The sequence below is a fragment of the Hippocampus zosterae genome, chromosome 5, assembly GCF_025434085.1.
Source record: "Hippocampus zosterae strain Florida chromosome 5, ASM2543408v3, whole genome shotgun sequence".
NCBI lineage: Eukaryota > Metazoa > Chordata > Actinopteri > Syngnathiformes > Syngnathidae > Hippocampus > Hippocampus zosterae.
This window is the reverse complement of record NC_067455.1, coordinates 18,997,789-19,018,107: the sequence shown is the minus strand read 5'-3', so window position 1 is coordinate 19,018,107 and position 20,319 is coordinate 18,997,789. Positions and strand designations below refer to the sequence as shown.

The following is a 20,319-nucleotide window of genomic DNA, read 5'->3' as shown; positions in this document are numbered from 1 at the left end:
TATTTAGATCATGCCATTGTTGAGCCGTCAGTCCTTGCATATCTTGCCACAATTTTGATACAATTGTTAAAAAATGTCGTCTATGGGAACAGCCCACAGATAAAGCAAGTTAGATGTCTTTATGCGGAAATAAAAGAACTGCTGCAAGCACAATAGCGAACAAGTGGTTCTGCCTCACAGTGGAGAATGAGCTCAAATCTCAGCTCAGGCATTTTTGTGTGGAGTTAGCATACTCTCCCTATGGGTTTTATCTGAGTCTGAGTACTCTGGCTTCCTCTGACATTCCAAAAACAAGACTCTTGAGTACCCGGAGAACACCTACGCAGGCATGGGGAGAACATACACTCTCCAAACAGGAAGCCTGGAATCTATCCCACAACCTATGCACTGTGAAGCGAACATGCAAACTTGTCTAGCACCATGCTGCCAGATTTCATCCCAATTTTTAAAAAAATTTGTATGTTTATTCTATCTTCTATCTCTATTAGTTTGTAAGCCACTTAAACAATAAAAGTCACTCAACATTCATGTCAAATGATTTGCAACTGAGGCAAGGCACTTGGATAGACCTTGGAATATTTGTCATGAATATGCAGTGAGTGTCTTTACAGAGTCCTACTTAATATTCTGAGAAGTCAGAGGAATCTTTGTTTGAGTTTCTTTTATTTAGCAACGCTTCTGCTAAGTGACTTTAGCACACTATTTTCGGTTACGTAAGACCCCACAATACAACAGTTTGAACTTGTTGGTCACGTCCAAACTCTGAATTAATCAAGATAACTTTAGTCATAAATTGGAATGTTATGCTAACTCATTTTAGAGATTTCATAACTGAATCGTTGATTTTCAATTGTCTTTAAGTCATTCCAGCTTGTCTATCCAGTGGTGAGATAATCTATTTGGAAAACAGTGTCTGCAATTCCTGAATTCCTGCTGCACAGTGCAGCCACTGAGTTTTTTTCCCCCTCATTGGGTGGTACACATGACTTACATACCCAGGGGCTGGGACGGCTATTATGATCCAAACAATGGAAATTAAACATTGTGGGTTACTGGAAGCAGCTTTAGATGCAATGTGTGATTGGGCCATCATATAGAGACGTATTTAGTGTCAGAGAAACACAAAACACGAAATAGCTTTTGTACTGCAGTCCAAGACTTCAACTTTAAAAAGCATCCTGGAGGGATATACAGTATGAAATATTGCAGGGAATATGAACATTGCATTAACATACCCGTACATCCATTCATTCATTTTCCAAACTGCTTGATCCTCACTAGGCTCGCGGGGGGTGCTGGAGCATATCCCAGCTGTCTTTGGGCAGTAGGCGGGGGACACCCTGAACCGGTTGCCAGCCAATCGCAGGGCACACAGAAACAAACAACCTCTTGTGCCAACATTCACACTTGGGGACAATTTTGAGTGTTCAATCAGCCCGCCGTGCATGTTTTTGGAATGTGGGAGGAAACCGGAGTACCCGGAGAAAACCCACGCAGGCCCGGGGAGAACATGCAGATTCCACACAGGGAGGCCAGAGCTGGAATTGAACCCGGTACCTCTGCACTGTGAAGTCAATGTGCTAACTACTCGACTACGGGGCCGCCCTAAAATACATCAATGATTTTTTTAATTCCTTGAAAAGACTGTGCTATAGTTGTCTCACAGTGAAATTTCATGAAATCTGAAATTGAAGTGTTACACTTGTAATTGTGAGTGTGTTGTGTGTGTGTAGGGGAGGGGGTGATGTTGTAGTGGTAGAGCATGTAGTCAGACAGATAAATAGTCAATAAGTCAGTCATCTAAAGGCCCCTCACATGCAGTTTGTGAGCTTAAGTGATTTCACTATACCATTACATGTCAGACTTTCAATTTGAACTGATCATGTAACATACCTTAAATGCTGAATTTCAAAATTCCTATGACTCATATTTCTTGACTGTGTTCCTATAACAGTATATCTCATAGACTATGAGATATACAGTTTTAAGATTGAAAATATGTAAAAAGTACTCTTTAAATTTTGAAGACACTGAGTGAATAGGCATGCGTGTAATGTTTGTGCATGTGTGTTTGTGTGTCAGAATGAGTCCAAACAGCCCAAGATATTTCTGTCGTGATCAGCAAGTAGTTAAGCTTTCCTCTGCATCCTCCTCTTGAGGAGGGACATATGCAAATACAAAATGCTGCCCCTTAAAAAAAACACACGGCTTCAGACCGTTGCATATTCAGAGATCAGGAACTCAACTGAGATACAACAAATGAAGAAAAGACATTAGAAAAAACATGCATAGGTGCATGTGCTCTGCGCTTGGTGGATTTGTCTCTTAAAACGCTCCATTTTGATTCCTCCCATATAGTCCATCATCTACAAACTTCTTTTGGATAAGACTTTATCTTCATCTATCAGGCATGGCAACAACAGTGAAGACTTAACTCAGGTAATTAGAAAAGTTTACAAGGTGAATTTGCATTTTTCAAGATGGTAATTATTTCGAATTGCTTTGATAGTTCTTTGATAGTTCTTAGTTCTTGACACACACACACACACACACACACACACACACACACACACACACACACACATATCTGTCTATCTATCTATCTATCTATCTATCTATCTATCTATCTATCTATCTATCTATCTATCTATCTATCTATCTATCTATCTATCTATCTATCTATCTATATAAAGAGAGAGAGAGAGAGAGAGAGAGAGAATGAGAGAAAGAGAGAGAGAGGGAGAGAGAGAGAGAGAGAGAGAGAGAGAGAGAGAGAGAGAGAGAGAGAGAGAGAAAGAGAGATACACACACACACACACACATCCATCCATTTTCTTAGCCGCTTTATCATCACAAAGGTCGAGGAGCGTGCTGGAGTCTATCCCAGCTGTCTTCGGACAGTGGCGAGGGACACCCTGAACCGGTTGCCAGTCAATCGCAAGAGCACGCAGAGACGAACAACCATCCGCATTCACATTCATATCGAGGGACAATTTTGAGTGTTCAATCAGCCTGTCATTCATATTTTTGGAATGTGGGAGGAAAGCGGATATCTGCACTCTGAGGTGGCTCACCAGTCGCCTACCATACTGCCCAACACCAATGACAATAATAATAATCATCATCATCATAACTACTACCACCACCACAATAATAATAATAATAATAATAATAATAATAATAATAATAATAATAATAATAATAATAATAATAATAATGTAATTATTATTATTATTATTATTTTACACTGGTATTTTGTGTAATTGTTATATGTTGGCTATTGAGCATCATTGGCTGTTGTGGTTGTTGTTGTTTTTTTAAACCGGACGTGAAGCTTTGACGTACTTTGAGGCTGCCGACCACACATCCGTCACGACTGAGTTTCAATGTTCGCCACTAATGTGTTGTTAAATGTACCGACAAAATCTGTCTATATTATCATAATCTGAATCACCCCCAACGCCCATGGCATTATTTATTTTCTCTTTTAGTAATCCCGCCACTTGTTAAAAATTCCGCTCAAAAGGAAAAAGCGTTCTGTCCCCTCTTTTGGGTTTCCAACGAACGTAAGTAGCTACGCGTGTCGACAGCTAGCTTGTTAGCATGTGTTTGAATGAACCTGGTGATTAGCGTCAGCGTGGTTTGCTTGTTACTTCAAAGCATAAAACAAAATGTGACATAATGGCACAAACTTGAGTTCCAATTTGACTGAAGTAATTTTGCTACACACTACGCACCCAGATTGCCAAATTGATAATGTTATTCTCCTTGTGCTAACATCGATACTGTTTGAATGGCAATACTGGTAATCAAATGGTTATATTTAGTTCTGTTGGGTTGGTGTTGCGTCATCGTGACCATTACTGTTGTAACTATATATTACAGCTCATTCAAAGCTAATAACGTTAGTCTTGACGTCTGTAAATAGCACGATAAACAAAATACTTATTGCTGTCCCCGCCTTACTTCTCGCCCCCCCCCAAAAAAAACACAACACAAAACAGTACACGTTTCCGTTTCACTCTTGCCGTTTGAAACAACCGCACTCTAAAATGTAGCTTGGAACTTTGAATCGGAAATTAATTGCGGTTTCATGAATCTGAGAAACAAAATGGATTATGTGTCATCAGGTAAATTATTTCTGGCCCGGAATGTTGCCCTGGCAGTGATTGATCCTTCCTCTTTTGGATAACTGCAGGTTTATAACTATCCAGAGGGTCTAGGGGCGGCTCTGTACCGGGAGCAGCTTGACTTCAACGCCGAGCCACCTTGGGATCCTAGCTGATAGTGGAAGAGTTTGCCGAAGGACTCATCCATGTAAGTTTTATCCAGCTGAACCAATTTCAATTTGTATTATTGTTGTTGGGAAACAGCTCGTGTGTCTAATGTGTGCATTTAAAACAGACTTTCATTGTTTTCCAGGATTTTCATTATTTTAGAATCTGCAAATTAGTTCTATTTTGAGCATTTCTTCTGCAAAAATCGATCATTTTGTTGATATTTGTAAGACAAATATCAACGTGTCTTGTAAATGCTGCAGTTGTTACTAACCAGTTCTGAATGTCAGTCTTGCAGATCCACCTGCCATATTTTGGATTAATATTGCAACGTGTGTGAACCATGTGGCCATAACTAAGCTTTTCAGAACAATATGCATCCTACTCAACTCAACTCCACTTAACTTGAATTTTGGGAGAAAACTCAATCTGTGAGAAACCATCACTGAAGGCCCAAAGTAGAAATGTCTCATCACGCCTTTTCTGATTGTCTTCCAGTTTGTTGCATAAGCCTAGGATCCAGGGGCTCGAGAGAGAAAGAGAGCGAGCCAGCAACATCACTTCGGACTAGCCGTATTTTTTATGCCTGTTGGACACAGAACACGGTTGAGAGGATGAAAGGAATCTCAGATGAACCACATTTTTCAGTTGGCCTTCTGGAAGGCGGCACATCTCTCTCTGATGTGATTAACAATCACATTTATGAACAAACTTTGGTAAATGATCTCACTTGACAAAACATATACAAATTGCATGTGCCTCTGAGTTCATGACACTCATTTTGCTAAAGTATTCTTTATTCTGAATGAAATAGATAAAAATACCTTTTTTCTAACTCTTAAGTTGTGCTTTTTTCTTCCGCAGTCTGAGAAGAAAGCATTCTTTGTTGCAGACCTCGGAGTTATAATGAGACAGCATGTTCGCTGGCGAACACAGATGGCCCAAATTCGCCCCTTCTATCCTGTTAGGTGCAACAGCAGTCAAGGCGTTATTGAAGTACTGGCTGCTCTTGGCACTGGATTCGTATGTAGCAACAAGGTAGTTGGCACCAAAACAAGTACACAACATCATGTTAAATCATTGTCACTGTTGTGTTCCATAAATACACGTGACACAGTAACGTGCAGTCTTTTTCACTGCCATTGGGCCAAAACCTATATGACGAAATGGTAAATTCCATGTTTTCTCACATCTATGCTATGAATCAGTCTTTCTGTATATGTGTTATTTTCTTACAAATTATTGAACTAGTCTTATATATTAATATTGGTGTGCCCTTTAATGGTAGAGTCAACAGTTGAACAGAGTTGTTTTTTTTGGGTGGGGGCGTGCTTCTCCTGAAAAATGAAGACTTTGGAAGTACATGGATTCTGGCTGATTTTAGATGGATTAAATATTCAAGAAACATCACCCTGTCTGTTTGCATTTCAGTTTGAACTTGAGCTGGTGCTGAGCCATGGAATTCCCTCAGAAGACATCATCTACAGTGGAGTTTGTAAACAGGTTTCCCAAATTAAATATGCTGCGAGGAATGGCATTGACCTCCTGGTGTGTGATAATGAAGCAGAGCTGCGCAAGATTTCACGCTACCACCCGAATGCCAGGTCGGTACTCTGCAAAGAATGATTGTGATATAGTTAGTCATGTGGTACTTCTCCAAATGCCCAAGAATAACCAAAATGATCTGAGAGGACAGGATGACAGGATATTATTTACTGTTGTGTTAAATGGTGAAAGAAAAACAATTGCAAAGATGTATTCAAGGGAATTCCTGATTCTCCATACAACATTTTCTTGCCTAATCCTAGACTAGGGAGAGGGAGATTAACAAATACTATATGTACCGATACACAGACTCTTCAGCTGTGAATTGATCCACCTTTGGGATGAAATCGAGAAACGCGGTGCTGTAATGGCGTCAATTGGTAAAGCTAACCCGCAGTAACAAAGTTCTTGCAATGAAGGGCTACACATTGTTGTCTTGTCAAAGAGCAACACTGCACACCTTCCATCTCACACTCTTTTTCCTCTTGTAGTGTTAAAAATATTTGCAGCTTGAAAGCACATTTCTTTTATGAAAGGTTTATAGCGTGAATAAACCGTTGCTCTTGCAAGGTATAAATGGGCACCCCAGTCTATGGCAATGTTCAGTGCACTTGACTCCATGATTTATTCAAACTCAGCTCCCTTCTTGCTGTAAAGAAAACAATGAAAATGATTCCACTCATGTTTCAGTTTCTTTGCTGTAATTAAACTTGATCGGTCTGAAAAGCTGGTAACTTTGCAACACTGAATGCTTTTGTAAATTAGCTCCCCTATTTGATGGAATGTTCTAAGTGTAAGCATTGCATAGTTTTGTCATTGTTGTGTTTTTTTGTTTAGTTTTTGTTTTAAACTATCCCTGAACGCTAAATTAAAGTTAATCAATGAAATCTACAGGGATTTTATAAAGCCATCCATTTTCTGATCCGCTTTATCCTCACAAGTGTCGCGGGGGGAGCTGGAGCCTAACCCAGTTTTCTTCGGGCAGGCAATCGCAGTTTTGTAAAACCAGAATGGGGGAAAATTTCCAATAACCGATCAATCAACCAATTAATTTCAAAATATCTAATGGAAGCACATTTCTTTTGTAAAAAAACAAACATTTTGGTCTCCGAATGCTTACAATGACAAAGACATGCTTTGACTGCTTTATGATACCTTGTCCGTGAGCATTTCTTTAATGTTACAACAGAGAGGAATTTTCAAGTACAACCACATGTAAAAATGCATTAACTGATTAATTTAACTTTTGACACAACTGTACATGTTTGTAGAAATCAAAAAAGAGAAAACTGAATATTTATGCACCATTCTGCTTTTGGTTGATGTGAACAAAACACATCATTAACAAAGTTTTTTTCCTTTGTTTAGGCTGCTCCTTCAGGTATCAACAGAAGCATCAAGGCAGGACAATAAATTGAGCATGTCATTTGGCTGCTCCCTCAAAGACTGTCGACATCTACTGGAGAGTGCCAAGGAGCTCGGTGTCCAGTTTGTGGGAGTCAGGTGAATTCTTGTCAGAATTGTATTGGTTACATGTATTGCTTTATGTACAACAAAGGAGTTTGTCAGTCCGATAGCTTTTTTCATTCAACAATTTATGTCCATGTTAATCACATAATTTGATGCTTTAATCATGAACCACCTTTTTTACTCTTTCAGATTCCTAGTTTCACACGACTGCGAGGATGACTGTGTGTACACCAATACTATCTCTGATGCTCGTTGTGTTTTTGACATGGCGGTGAGTAAAAATCACAATAATAGTTTTACATTCAAGGGTGCCCCCCAAAAAAGAGAAAAGAGGCTGCCAAAATCCACCTTTTCAAAAATCCCCAAATTTACCCTACAAAAATGGTGTACTGTGACTATGCCTTGATGAATCTGTATATATACGGTATATTTTTACACTGATTGTGTTCAACATTTATGAATGAATGTCTTTTCTAGGAGGAAATTGGTTTCAAAATGAGAATCTTGGACATTGGAGGTGGCTTTGGTGGCTCAGACACCAAGTTGGAAATGGTTAGTACAATTCATGAGTCCCTTTTTGTACAATAAATGGAGAAAATGACTTAAGCTAACTAAAAATGCAATAGACATTAACCTTAATAAAAACTAGTTATCTTGACCACGACTTAATGCAATTGTAGAACAGCATGAAGTAATTTATTGCCAATGTCTCTTGCAGATCAATAATGCAGTCAGGTCTACGGTTGACCAATACTTCCCCTCTTTTCATGGAGTTAGCATCATTGCAGAGCCAGGCAGCTACTTTGTGTCCGCCGCTTTAACCCTGGCCGTCAACATAATCTGTAAAGAGGTTGTGCTGCGTGACTGCCAAGATCAAGCACACGGTCAGTGGCATTGTACTGGCAGGAAATGGAGAAATTTAAACTGAATGTTACATGCACAACTGCAATATGAAAGTATCCATAGCATTTTGTGTAATCTCCCCACTGGGCAGATGATCCATCTCCCAGTGATGAGCCGGAGTTCCAGTACTACATGAATGAAGGAGTCTATGGATCCTTTGCCTGCAAACTCACTGAAATGGCGATCACTGCTCCCACTGTTCGAACGGTGAGCCTTTTTAACTGTCAATGTCACCATACAGCCACATAAATCATTCAGCTCTGTCGCTATGCTTCAATATGCAAAATGTTATTAAGGACAGGCAAAGTAAGAACGGGTTTCTTGCCGATTGATTTTATTTGAGTTGGTTGCACTTGTTTTGAAAGGGATTGGTTGCAGGGATGGTCCAAGCTTTCCCGTGTTTGTCATTGGTTGCAAAACAACCAAACAGGAAGAAGCTTGATGCCTTTTCGTGCTGGTTTCGACATAAAGTGGGCCACGCCTCTGCTATACTGTATCCAGACAGTGTTCCAAATGATGGTGGAATTTTTTCCCCTAGATTTTTATAAATAGTCTATGCAAATGGCACTCTGCATAATTTTCAAGTCATCAACTCTAAATAATTGAAGTATTTTGAAGCCTCCTCGTAATAACACTCCATCCATTTACTTATGCTGTTCCGGGCTCGGGTCCCCAGACCCTAAGATACTTGAACTTCTCCACTTGTGGCAGGACCTCATTCACGACCCGCAAGGGGCACTCTTGACTGAGGACCATGGTCTCAGATTTGGAAGTGCTGACTCTGCTATGAACCACTCCAGTGTGGGTTTGAGATTACGGTTTGATGAAGCCAACAGTACAACATCATTTGCAAAATGCAGAGATGCAATACTGTGGCCTCCAAATCGAATTCTCTCAACCTCTTGGCTGTGCCTCGAAATTCTGTCCATAAAGTTTATGAACGGCATTGGTGACAAAGGGCACCCTTAGTGGAGTCCCAACTCTGACTGGAAACAAATCTGACTTACTGTCGGCTATGCGGCCCAAACTCTGACATCAGTCGTACAGGGACCAAACAGCCTCTATAAAGGAGTTTGATACTCAATACTCCTGAATCACTCCCCAGAGAACTCCCCAAATGACACAGTCGAACGCCTTCAAGTCCACAAAACATGTAGATCGGTGTTGTGCTGGTCAGGACAAAAAAACAACACTGACCCCCCTGAATACCAGATTGGATTTCCCCACGAACCATCCTCCGCAGAACCTATTTTACTAGGGAGGATGAGGAATGTGATCCTCCTATAGTTGGACCACAACCTTCTTAAAAAGGTGGACTGCCACTCCAGTGCGCCAATCCAGAGGCCACAACCCCGATGTCCATGCAGTGTTGCAGAGGCGTGTCAACCAGGACATCCTCACAAGATTCAGAGCCTTTAAGAACACCGGGTAGATTTCATCCAATCCTGGGCGTCTGGCATCAATGAGCTTTTTTACCACCTCGGTGACCTCAACCCCTGAGATAGGGAGCCCGCCTCAGAGATCCCAGATCCTGCTACCTCATGGGAAGGCGTGTCAGTGGAACAAGACCCACTCAGACTCTCCCGAAACATAGGTAAAGTTCTTCCGAATGTGGGAGTTGAATCTCCTCGTCACAAGAGATTCTGACAGGCTTGCTAGGCGGACCCTCACAATACATTTTGGTCTGCAAAATTGGATCTGCATCTTCACCCTTCACCCATCAAAGCCATCACACCACCAGATGCTGATCACTTGATCACTCCGCTCCTCTCTTTCAAGAGATGTAAGTTTGATGACACTGCCACAGTCGATCATTTAGCTGCAGCTTTGGGTGTCCCCCTGCCAAGTGCACATATGGACACCCTTAGGCTTGAACATAGTGTTTGGTATCAACAATCTGTGATGAGCACAGAAGTCCAATAACAGGACACCACTCGCGTTCCGATCGGGGTACCTTCCTCCCAATCACGCCCTTCCAGGTCTCACTGTCATTCCCCACATGAGCATTGAAGTCCCGCAGCGAAACCAAGGAGTCCCCAGCGGGAGCATGTCCCTGGCATCCCTTTCAAGGACTTTAAAAGGGTGGGTACTATGAACTGTTTTTTGGTCCCGAGGCACAAACAACAGTAGGGATGTGCCAATTGTTGGTTTGAATGTTTGATCAAAGCCTTTTTTTTGCCGATCAAAAAAATCAGTTCACCCGCAGCTCATGCTTTGCAGTCTACAGCTATGAAACCAGTGTGTGTACAGTACTCAGTCACTGTCCTCCTTCCCTCCGCCTCCACGCTGCGCAGGCGCCCGTCACCTAAGGGAGACAGAACATGTCTGACTGTAGAGTTTGTTTTGTTATTGTTGAAAGTTATGTCATGTTTGCGTCTTGTAATCAATGCCATGAAAAGGTTCGTCGCTGAGGAAGCATGGCCAAAAGTTTCAACCTGAACCATCTTAACCTGGCATTTGAATAACAAGCATTTGGAGGATATGGGGATTTTGCGAGGCTCACTTCATTGAATAAATCAAAAGCGGACGCAGCAGCAGCATCAATGAAATGGCAACTGACTCAGCCTGAGCTGACCAACTCGAGCGTATATCAGCGGGACAGCCAGAAGGCAAAGCAAATAACCAGAACAATAAACTTAATCGGACTCAATGACCAGGCATTCTCTGGTGGAAGACGTGGGATTCCGCCGTCTCTCTGATGTCCAACCATCCCTCGAGCCAGCTTCTGTAGCCGGGAATTGGACTGCCAATGTCCCTTCTTTGGCCACCGCCCAACTTTCACACTGCACCTGACCCACTTAGCCCCTCTCACAGGTGGTGAGCGCATGGGATGAGGGATCCATGTCCTTTCAGGCTGAGGTTCATCCGATTCTAAAGATACAGTAGTATCTGATGGAATTTAGGCTCATCTTTGAGCTTGAGCTCCATAAAGACCGCTGTAAGCAGGGAGCAGCTTCCGTCCTTTACTTATTTATTTTTAAATCACCTCACACTATGTCATCTGCTTTATATTTGAGAGCTTGGGACAGAACTGATTTCTCTATATTCTCCATATGCTTCAGTGTTAAATCCCGCAGTTTTCACTCTTAAATCGCTCAGCCATCATCTCTGTTGCTGCTCAAATGTAACATTTTCCACTTTGGTTGCAGAAGCAACTTCCCACCTTGTCTGACACCAGCCTCTGTGAAGAAAGTTCAGTATTAAACTAATTGCAAATTACAAAAGTTTGTCTTTGTATGCTGTCAGAACACTTATCCCAAAGGTCCAGTGTTCAGCAGCAGCCTGTGGGGCCCCTCTGGTGATGACCTGGACCAGGTGATGGAACACTGTTTGCTGCCTGAGCTCAACAATGGAGATTGGCTCATGTTCAGCCACGCTGGAGCCTACTCTGTCGGCCAGCCTCTTTGCGCCTCTAATTCATCCACACCACCTGTATTCTACATTGTCTCCTCTCGTGACTGGTAAGGACTTCACTGGTGTGTCAACAAATCCTTAGCATGTGTGATTTATGTTCATCCTTCATCAGGTATGAGATGCAAGTTTTGGGCGTCATCCAAGCGGCACCACTGAAAAATTTCTCATTGGTCCCCTATTTCTTCAACACTTGCCTCACAGATGCTGCACTTTCCATCCCAGCCTAGCAGTCACCAGACTACTACTGTTTTCTGTAACTCATCAGTGTTCCAGGCTGTATTTGTTAGAACTGCAGTAGCTCATTAAGAAATGAAATGGATAACTCCTTGACCATAGAATACTGTTTACATGAATAGTAATTTTAAAATATAAAGTCATTGTCTTTATTGCCAGTCATGTAGAATGTGTACCTCTTGAGCAATGTATTTAAATCGTTGAAACCAGTTTTAAAGATCTTGTATTTAATTGGTTGTAGAGTATATTTTGTGTAAAGAGAACTTGCTCACATTGCATTTAAATGCAGTGTTTTGGTGTTGAGATTTTGTACATGACAGTGGATTTCCATGTGTTTGATGAAGTGAAGAGTGTAATCAGTTTTAGTACGCGATTTTCACTTGTGCTGGCCTGAATGAAAAGGCAGTGAATGGTGCAGTATTAAGTCTGCTCTTTGCTGCCTCACTGACTACTGATGTTTTGGCATGTCATGTCACAGAAAGCAAGTTTAGTAGAAAAGCATGTACTACAGATGGAGCAGAGTAAGTGTGTGCCTGATATGATATAGGTTATTTATAATGCCAGAAACCTCACTTTGTTTTCAGTTTTTTTCCGAATTGTTAAATATTTAAGATTATTTCATGTCGAGTTGCAGCGCATATTGTCTCCTTGTTTGAAGCCTGTTAGTAGTTGTATTAAGCTTGTCAAAATGAATAAAATGATCAAAAACCATCCGCTTGACAAAATAACTCAATTACAGCACATCACATGGACAAATTACAGCAATGGTACATTAGTAAGTAAATAGATTTTATGTGACTAGAGATTTGTAGTGGACCTCTGTAGTGATCGAGAAGTACACCGAGTGAGCCTGCTCTGTTCATTGAACTTGGAGATTTGGATCCTTATAAACTTTCAATAGCAAGACTGGATTGCTAATTCAAAATTAAATACTGCCCAGCGTGATATATATATCGATCTTGTCAATTATATAGATGCTTGTAGAGTAACAATGTACCGGCATTATGTATTCTGAACACATACTAATGAAATCCTTTGGAATCATTTGACATTAGTTTGTAAGTTCATAACTTCCTTCAAAATTCTCAATCATGTGCCAGCTTTAAAAGCAAATATTTTATTCAGTTTTGAAAAATTAAACTAGACGTACCCAAAGTTATTGTTTGGGTCAGATGGCCTCGGTGCAGGCCCAAGGATTAGGTAAGTATCAGCTGTCTAGACCCTCCAGCAAAACACAAAGACCAAGATAAACAGTACGGCTGTGGAGGCACAATGGAGAAATACACACAGAGACTTGCAGTCTGGCACTGAAGGTGTTCCTCAAAAGCATATGGTTCATAATTGTCTGTTTCTTCCATATTACCCACTAGTACACACAAACAAGATAAAATCACAAATTAAGTACATTTTAAATTCAATATTACTATTATGGATATAGTGTTGCTTTTACAATTAAATTCTCACGCATATCACAATGAATGTCTCCTTTTTTTATTAATTGGTTGCTCAGTGGGTGATCTCATGCTTCACACATTTCCCATCGTTGGAGAAAGTCCACTTAATCGAAAAACATTTAATCGAAGTGCTTAAATATAATATAAAATGCTTGACATATTAATGATAACTTGTTCGCGCATTTGGCATATATGGGGTGTAAGACAATGCAACCGTCACATAATAATAAAATAATATATTTTGATCATCAGCAATTGATGACAATGTTGTAAACAACAATGAATTCTCATTTGCAACGTTGTGCCAAAGCTTGTGCAACTTAATCAGTATGAAAAACTGATATTTTATGTACCGGTACGCATTACACAAGTGACACGACGTGAAGACTGAACAAGAATTTCGATCCTGATAAAGCGACTGAAAAAAATATTAACAGTGAACTAACAAAATGCAGGCGTCTCTAACAGCTTGCGGTCAAAACGTTAAAGTGTACTAAAGAGTACCGGTAAGTAATCGCACTGCCTCGGGGCCCTCAAAAATCGGTGGGTGTCCTTGAGGATGGTAGTAAAGAGGTGACTATGGCAAGCCATTTGAGCATTTATTCCACATCCCTGATTTCAGACATGAGTGTATTACACTAATTCGATCTTTTTCAGTAGGTGACGCCTGAAGAGGTGTTTTTGCTCTTCCTCCTCTCTTGAAGGTAACATCTACGGAGCCCCTAAGGGGACATGGAAGGAAAAAAAACTTTGCGATATCTCGCAAAGTCTTCCAAAGTCTCGCATTCTTTCTTTGGGATATCTCGCAAAGTTTTTTTCCCCTTGCATGTCCCCTTAGGGCAGGGGTCCCCAAACTACGGCCCGTGGGCACATTTGACCACGACATCTAACCCTCCTGTTGTCCTCGGGTCAAAATGACACGTCACTGTGTTAAAAACGCCCCAACCCCCCCCTAAATGCTAATTTTTTAACTTGAAATGTTATGACTTTTCCTAGATTGTCCCCAACTGCAGAAAAATTGAAATGGAAGCTATACAAAAAAAAAAGTACAAAGGTGGTCTTCAGGGGAAAATGACCCATGACGCAAATAGGGTTGAAATCAATGTCACAAAGTTATTTACACACCATAGAATGTTTCAGTGTTTTAGTTGTGTCTTAGATCAATTAGTAGAACACGTGAACAAGAAGGTAGCAGACATAAACAAGACAAGATAGGTGGCGTTCTCGTAGATGGCAGAACTATTTTTTTGTGGATTTCAAGGGGCTATAAAGAGAGAGAGTTGTTTAGTTATTATTTATTTCCTGTTTTTTCTGTGAAGAACTCAGAGAGGGTTATTTAGTTATTATTTATTTCATTAATAGTGTTATTATTTGTTTCCTGACTTTTTTTCTGTAGAGAACCTGGAAAGGGTTATTTGGTTATGTGTGGCTTTCTGGGAAACAATAAAAATGTTAAGCTCGCCTACGATCGTTGATGTTACAAACTGACACCGGCCCCCCATCAGAGAAGGGAAAAGTTATGTGGCCCTCACAGGAAAAAGTTTGGGGACCCCTGCCTTAGGGGCTCCGTAAACATCTGCCATCTGCTGGTGCAATTAACATGTTTGCAGGCAGACAGACAGACAGACAGACAGACAGACAGGCAAGTAGACAGACAGACAGGCTGAGGGGGAGAGAGAGAGAGAGAGAGAGAGAGAGAGAGAAAGAGAGAGAGAGAGAGAGAGAAAGTAAGGAAGCGTCTGAAAATGGCTGGCAGTGAATTGTAACGTTTGCCGGAAAACTTTAAGAGAAGTCGGTAAATTTCAGGGAATGAAAGGATGACAGATACAGTCAGCAATAAGTGTGTGTGAAGTGATCTTGAGCACAACAAGGTGCACCCTTTTTCTCACCCAAAGAGCCTAATACAGACAAGCTGTATGGAAAATGGATTAGTAGAATGGGTTCTAAAGTAAAGGCATAGAGAGTCAGATTTATTTTTGCAAATGAAATTGAGAAAAGCTTTTAGTGCCAAAACCAACCCCATTGATAGTACTGGAACACGTTTCCTGTTTTGTGCTCGCGCTCCAACCAGCAGAGCGCGTGCATGTTTCTAATCAACACACACAAGAAGCTTGCTAGAGTTAAGATGGCGGCATGTGGGTGAGCAGCCTGGGTTCTAAACTCGAGTTTTCTCATCATAAAACGATTCCTATGCATCCGAAAATATACGGTAATCAAGAGAAGAACAACTTCCACATCTTTCGCACGCCTGGGTGTGATTCGGGATTGCCCTCATGACATCTATACACTTTGTGGTTCACCCGTTGCCCGGGACTGAGGATCAGCTCAATGACAGGTATTTTGTCGTGGGCCGTGGAAAATAATTGTATGGCGTCTTTTTCAGCGGCTTGTGTTAAATTGTGTTGGAGGTACAGTTTGTGAACGACGCAGATGCTGTCATATGCGTCAGTTATTCCTGGAACAAGTAAAATGCCCCACGACTGTAGCGGTGAGACTCGGCCTGGGATGTTGAACAATCCTCTAGCTTTTTGCTATCTGTGCAGGCGGCCTGTCCGCCACCAGCTGCTAACCCGCTTACCTTACGTTCGCTTTTACGGGAAGGGCTAATGCTAACTAGCTGCCTGCATCTCTAGGAGGATTGGCTCACAGTCAAAGTTGAGAGATGGACAATGCGGGTTGGGGGATGGGGTAAAAAGAGGGAAATATAGTTCGCAAAATACATCGCTATCCAGAATACACTAGCCTTTCTTTTATGTTTACACTAGATCAATTTTGACGCGCTACGACATTTGTATTGTGCGTGACTTGTCGAGAATCCACATCAATGAAGAAGCTAACGTTAGGCTACTCGGCTCAAGGCTAATGCTAATAAGGTCCCATGCTTTTGTCAACGCCAGGGGGTTTCCTGACGGATTGGGGACACCATTAGCCTGCATCCTTAGTGTCCATACACATATATATTTTATATTTTGTCTGTGACTGACCTTTGTTTCAAACAATCTCATGAGCTTATTGCATGTTAGCCAAGTGATTGCATGGCAATCGCCTAAGACCGAAGAGAGAATATTTTGTATTATATTGGCAGTGGTTATTTTGCCTGACCGGCAACTGAACTGCTCGTGATATTTAACCGTGAACGTCTCTGATTGGTCAATCGCTGGACCGTGAATCGGCTATTTTACCGTGATTACGGTAGGTTAGCCGTAAATAGGTTATTTTGTAGGCGACCGTGTTACGGTTCTACAGCTTCCGCATTCACTAGCTCCCGATTCCAGCTGCGGCGGTTTTGTCTTTCCTAATCTTAACTTTACCCTTTATTAGGTTCAAGTCTTGAACTTATCTTAATTGTAGCCCCAACATTCTTTTTTTAACATTGAGTTAACCTATTTTAGTATGAACTTCCTACTTATCCTTACCCTAACCATAATTTTTTGTTTTTGTGGAGCTCTAATCACTTTTCAATTCTTCATTAAATATATGAAACCATACAGCTCGTTTACAAAACCCGACTGGCTGCAAAAAAAATCTACATAGTTAAAACATAAATCCTAAATAAAAAGTACATAAAATAAAAAGGTACAGATTGGTATTTAAACCCGTAATCCCCCCCAAATAAAGTGGGCTCTTTATTCAAATGCGAGTAGACAGCTTGCTTTACCCAATAGTCTCGGATCCACTGCAGAATTTGTAAATGTAGCACGAATCACGCTAAATAACACACTCGGTGGTGAGTTGCCAGTCACGGCAAAATAACCACTGGATAGTACTTATGGACGTTTTCCATATAATTTGTACTTGCCTTGTAGCAAATGGAAATTTTAGTTGCTTCTACATTGATTTATCAAATCCAGTGAGGTATTGATTATTTTTTTGACTCTGGAGACAAAAAGATTAAGAAGTTACAAGGTTTTCAGACCAGCTTTACGCAAATAAAAACAATAATGGGAGACACATTTTTGTCTGTCAGTTGGTGTTAGTGAGTTTGTAATAGATAATGGTTACAATAGCTGAATGAAACAAAACCTTATTAAAACCTTATTTGGGTTTTTATAAACATGAGTAAGACCCCTGAGCTACCTCTTTTCGAACTTGAATATTGGTCATTTAAGCACTATCGGGTTACCATCTTTGAACAGGGCATTGGTTTGTGTCCTACACATACTCTATTTCGCAAGGAATATTGGTCTTTTTAGTACAGGAAATACTTAGAAGCACCGTGTGACAGACACTTGGTAAGCAAGTCTAACTTGAATACATTGAATTCTCTGTGGATTTTTGTCATTATTTTCTCTACGGCAAAAATGACACACCATGTAATATATAGACAGACGTGTGTGTGTAAGTCTGTATGTCTGGCACGAAATTGGCTGAAAATACACAAGCAGAGGTAAACTCAGGGACGCAGCATATTTTTGGAGCGATGAGGGAACTAACTGCTTTATTCCTGTGGTGGGTCACATGGATATAATGTGTTTTATTTACAGTAGAAAGTAACAAGCAGAAATGGCATCTATTTGCATGAAGGCGTGGTCCGTCGTTTAAGTTGAGACCGTCAACTGCAGGAGTAACTCTGTCTACTCACACATGTAAATCGGTTATAGTGAATGTTTTTGAGAAACCTGAATTTTGACCTTAACCTGAAAATTGACTGAAAGTTAAATGCAGTGTAATTATATAGTGCCTTATTCACACCATACGGTAAGGCTGGATATTATTTAGATTGAGATTGAATCACGATTCTTAAAATATTCATTAATTTCAAAACTTAGTATTTACTCAACTCCTAAAATTCAAATACTCACAACTAACATCGTAGCCTCACGTTCATTCACCCCTACAGATTGAACACTTCATTCTTGAAAATTTCATTATTTTTGTAAAATACAGAATGACCTTGTAAATACCATGTGAAATTCAAGCCTCTTGCATTTTCATTTTTTTATTTCCATCATTAAGTGTTACCCGTATCAGTTTATTTTATCCATCCATCCATTTTCTGATCCGCTTATACGCTCCGGGTCATGGAGCGTGCTGGAGCATATCCCAGCTGACTTCGGCGGGTAGACAGGGGTACACCCTGAACTGGTTGCAAGCCAATCGAATATATTTATTTTATCTTATGTTATTTTCACTACCGGTGGGACTTACTAGACCAACCTGGGATCTTGCACCATGTCGTTCAGAGATATCTGTTGGTGTGACAAAAAAGGCTTTAGATATTTGTATACTTGGAAAATTGAGGAAAGTAAATTTTAAATACAACTTGAAAGGACTACAATAAAATTATTAAGAAAATAAAATATCACTACACATAAAGTAATTCAAATGGCCTCTTCGAGGGACTGTAGTCCCTTGCATGCATAGAATACACGTTATGAGAGAGAGGAAACTTGCAATTAAGCTCTATTAATACAACTCGTTTTTACAGATTTGTTAAAAAAAAGCTTTTGAGTAGTGTTGTCTTACTCCTGAAGTCAATGCTAATTTCCCATTAGCTTGATAATGGGTTCCTCCATTGACTTTAGCATTGGTGCTGGTTGGGGCACAAAGATATTATTATATTATGATTGGCATATGAACATTCAAAATATTAATTTTGAAATTGTGACAATATCAATCACATGACCTTGCCACGCTTGTGTTGCATGCTAAGCGCAGTCCAACAACATTATGCCTCCTTTCAAGTTGCCGTTGATCAACAGCTAAAGTCAGGGAGACATAAGGTGATGCTACTGGACAGAAGTCCACTTCTTTGAGTGTTGTTTATGTTGGCGATGATGACAAAATTATTCAGTTAACACACCTTTTTTTCATGACGATAATGAGATGGTGATGAGCGAAACGTGGCTCTTTGATGACTAAAATATGACGTGACGTATGCAAGTTTTTATTGAGGCGACTGGAAATTGTGTGGAAAGTGTGAGGGCTGTCATGTAATTCCTGGCGCTTTTTTTTGTTGGGGTTTTTCTTTTTTTTTTTTGCTTGAGCTAACGTCAATTCATTAACTTGTGTGTATAATCAAAGAGTCAAAGTAGATTCAGGCATATGTAGGAATTATAACATAAGTGGGTTGTGGAGTATTTTCTGCTATTTAGTTGGATGATGGGATGAAATGTGTGAATGATTTCTCTGATATCACACAGGAGTCTCATGTTATTATGGGCTGCAGTGATGGAGTTGGAGTGTAAAATCATCCACACTGTCAGCTCTGAGGATGAAACTTTATACTGCACTACGGATAGGAGTAGAGAGAGCAACGTGCGTGCGTCTTTGATGACGGAAATTGTCTTTTTTTTTTAATTAAAAAAAATATACATTCATTCATTCATTCATTCATCTTCCTAACCGCTTGATCCTCACTAGGGTCGACGCAGCATTTTGTATTGGAAGCCTCAAAATGTGATCCAGGGTGGCACGGTTGTCATGTAATGCATCCATCCTTCAGGCCAGTGGTTGGGATGTCAAGTGTTATTCAATGACATTTGATGTTCCCCAAAGTCTTAAATAGTAACATAAGTAAATGTTTTCGTGCCCTTACAGGTCAAGTGTGAAATAAACTTGGCCAACCATCTTTTGAGTGATACTAGGCTTGATGACCAAGATGGCCGCTTGTGCGCCAGTGTGTTTGGCGACGCTCCTGCCATTTCGTTTTTTTTTACTTTTCACAATGCTTCTTACCTCCCTAACAGCGTCTAGGTTGGTTTATGATCGCCGATCGTTGTTATTGATTCAACAACACGTCAGAGATTTGGCCGCGTTTTGGCAAGACAGTGGTGAAAAGACGCTACCTCCGTTCTTGGCTAACCTGCCGGCTGATCTCTTCCGCGTTCGCTCACTTCCTTCACAGAAGCGCAAACGTAGCGGTCAGCTCGTGAAGCTAAAACGGGATCTGAGGCACACTTCGATCGCTCCGGCGTGGTGTGCCCTTGACCCCGTCGCCTCGTGCTTGCTAACAGTCGTTGGCTCTCCCAACGCGCCACGGCATTTCTACCCTCCACGCCTTTCTCGGGGAGGAATCCAGC

At 40.8% G+C, this 20,319-nt stretch overlaps 2 protein-coding genes across 4 annotated transcripts in view; both read left to right on the top strand.

Annotated features, from left to right (window-relative positions):
* Positions 1-2,217: 2,217 nt before the first annotated feature.
* Positions 2,218-12,554, top strand: LOC127600295 (antizyme inhibitor 1-like). Of its 3 annotated transcripts, none has more exons than XM_052064768.1 (12): positions 2,218-2,439; positions 4,199-4,317; positions 4,776-4,993; positions 5,142-5,315; positions 5,709-5,881; positions 7,191-7,325; positions 7,482-7,563; positions 7,770-7,844; positions 8,011-8,176; positions 8,287-8,402; positions 11,442-11,656; positions 11,722-12,554. In XM_052064768.1, the coding sequence occupies exons 3-12, from the start codon at positions 4,892-4,894 to the stop codon at positions 11,834-11,836; spliced, it is 1,353 nt and encodes a 450-aa protein (XP_051920728.1). In that variant the 5' UTR covers positions 2,218-2,439; positions 4,199-4,317; positions 4,776-4,891; the 3' UTR covers positions 11,837-12,554. The 3 variants fall into 3 exon arrangements, with proteins under 3 accessions (XP_051920728.1, XP_051920727.1, XP_051920731.1); XM_052064767.1 differs by lacking the exon at positions 2,218-2,439 and adding an exon at positions 3,340-3,566; XM_052064771.1 differs by lacking the exon at positions 2,218-2,439 and adding an exon at positions 4,001-4,130.
* A 2,825-nt stretch (positions 12,555-15,379) lies between these two features.
* Positions 15,380-20,319, top strand: part of ubr5 (ubiquitin protein ligase E3 component n-recognin 5) — a 66,094-nt gene continuing 61,154 nt past the window's right edge. The window contains exon 1 of the mRNA XM_052064577.1: positions 15,380-15,632. Within this exon, the coding sequence (XP_051920537.1) occupies positions 15,571-15,632 (62 nt within the window). The 5' untranslated portion in view covers positions 15,380-15,570. The remainder of the gene's footprint in view (positions 15,633-20,319) is intronic.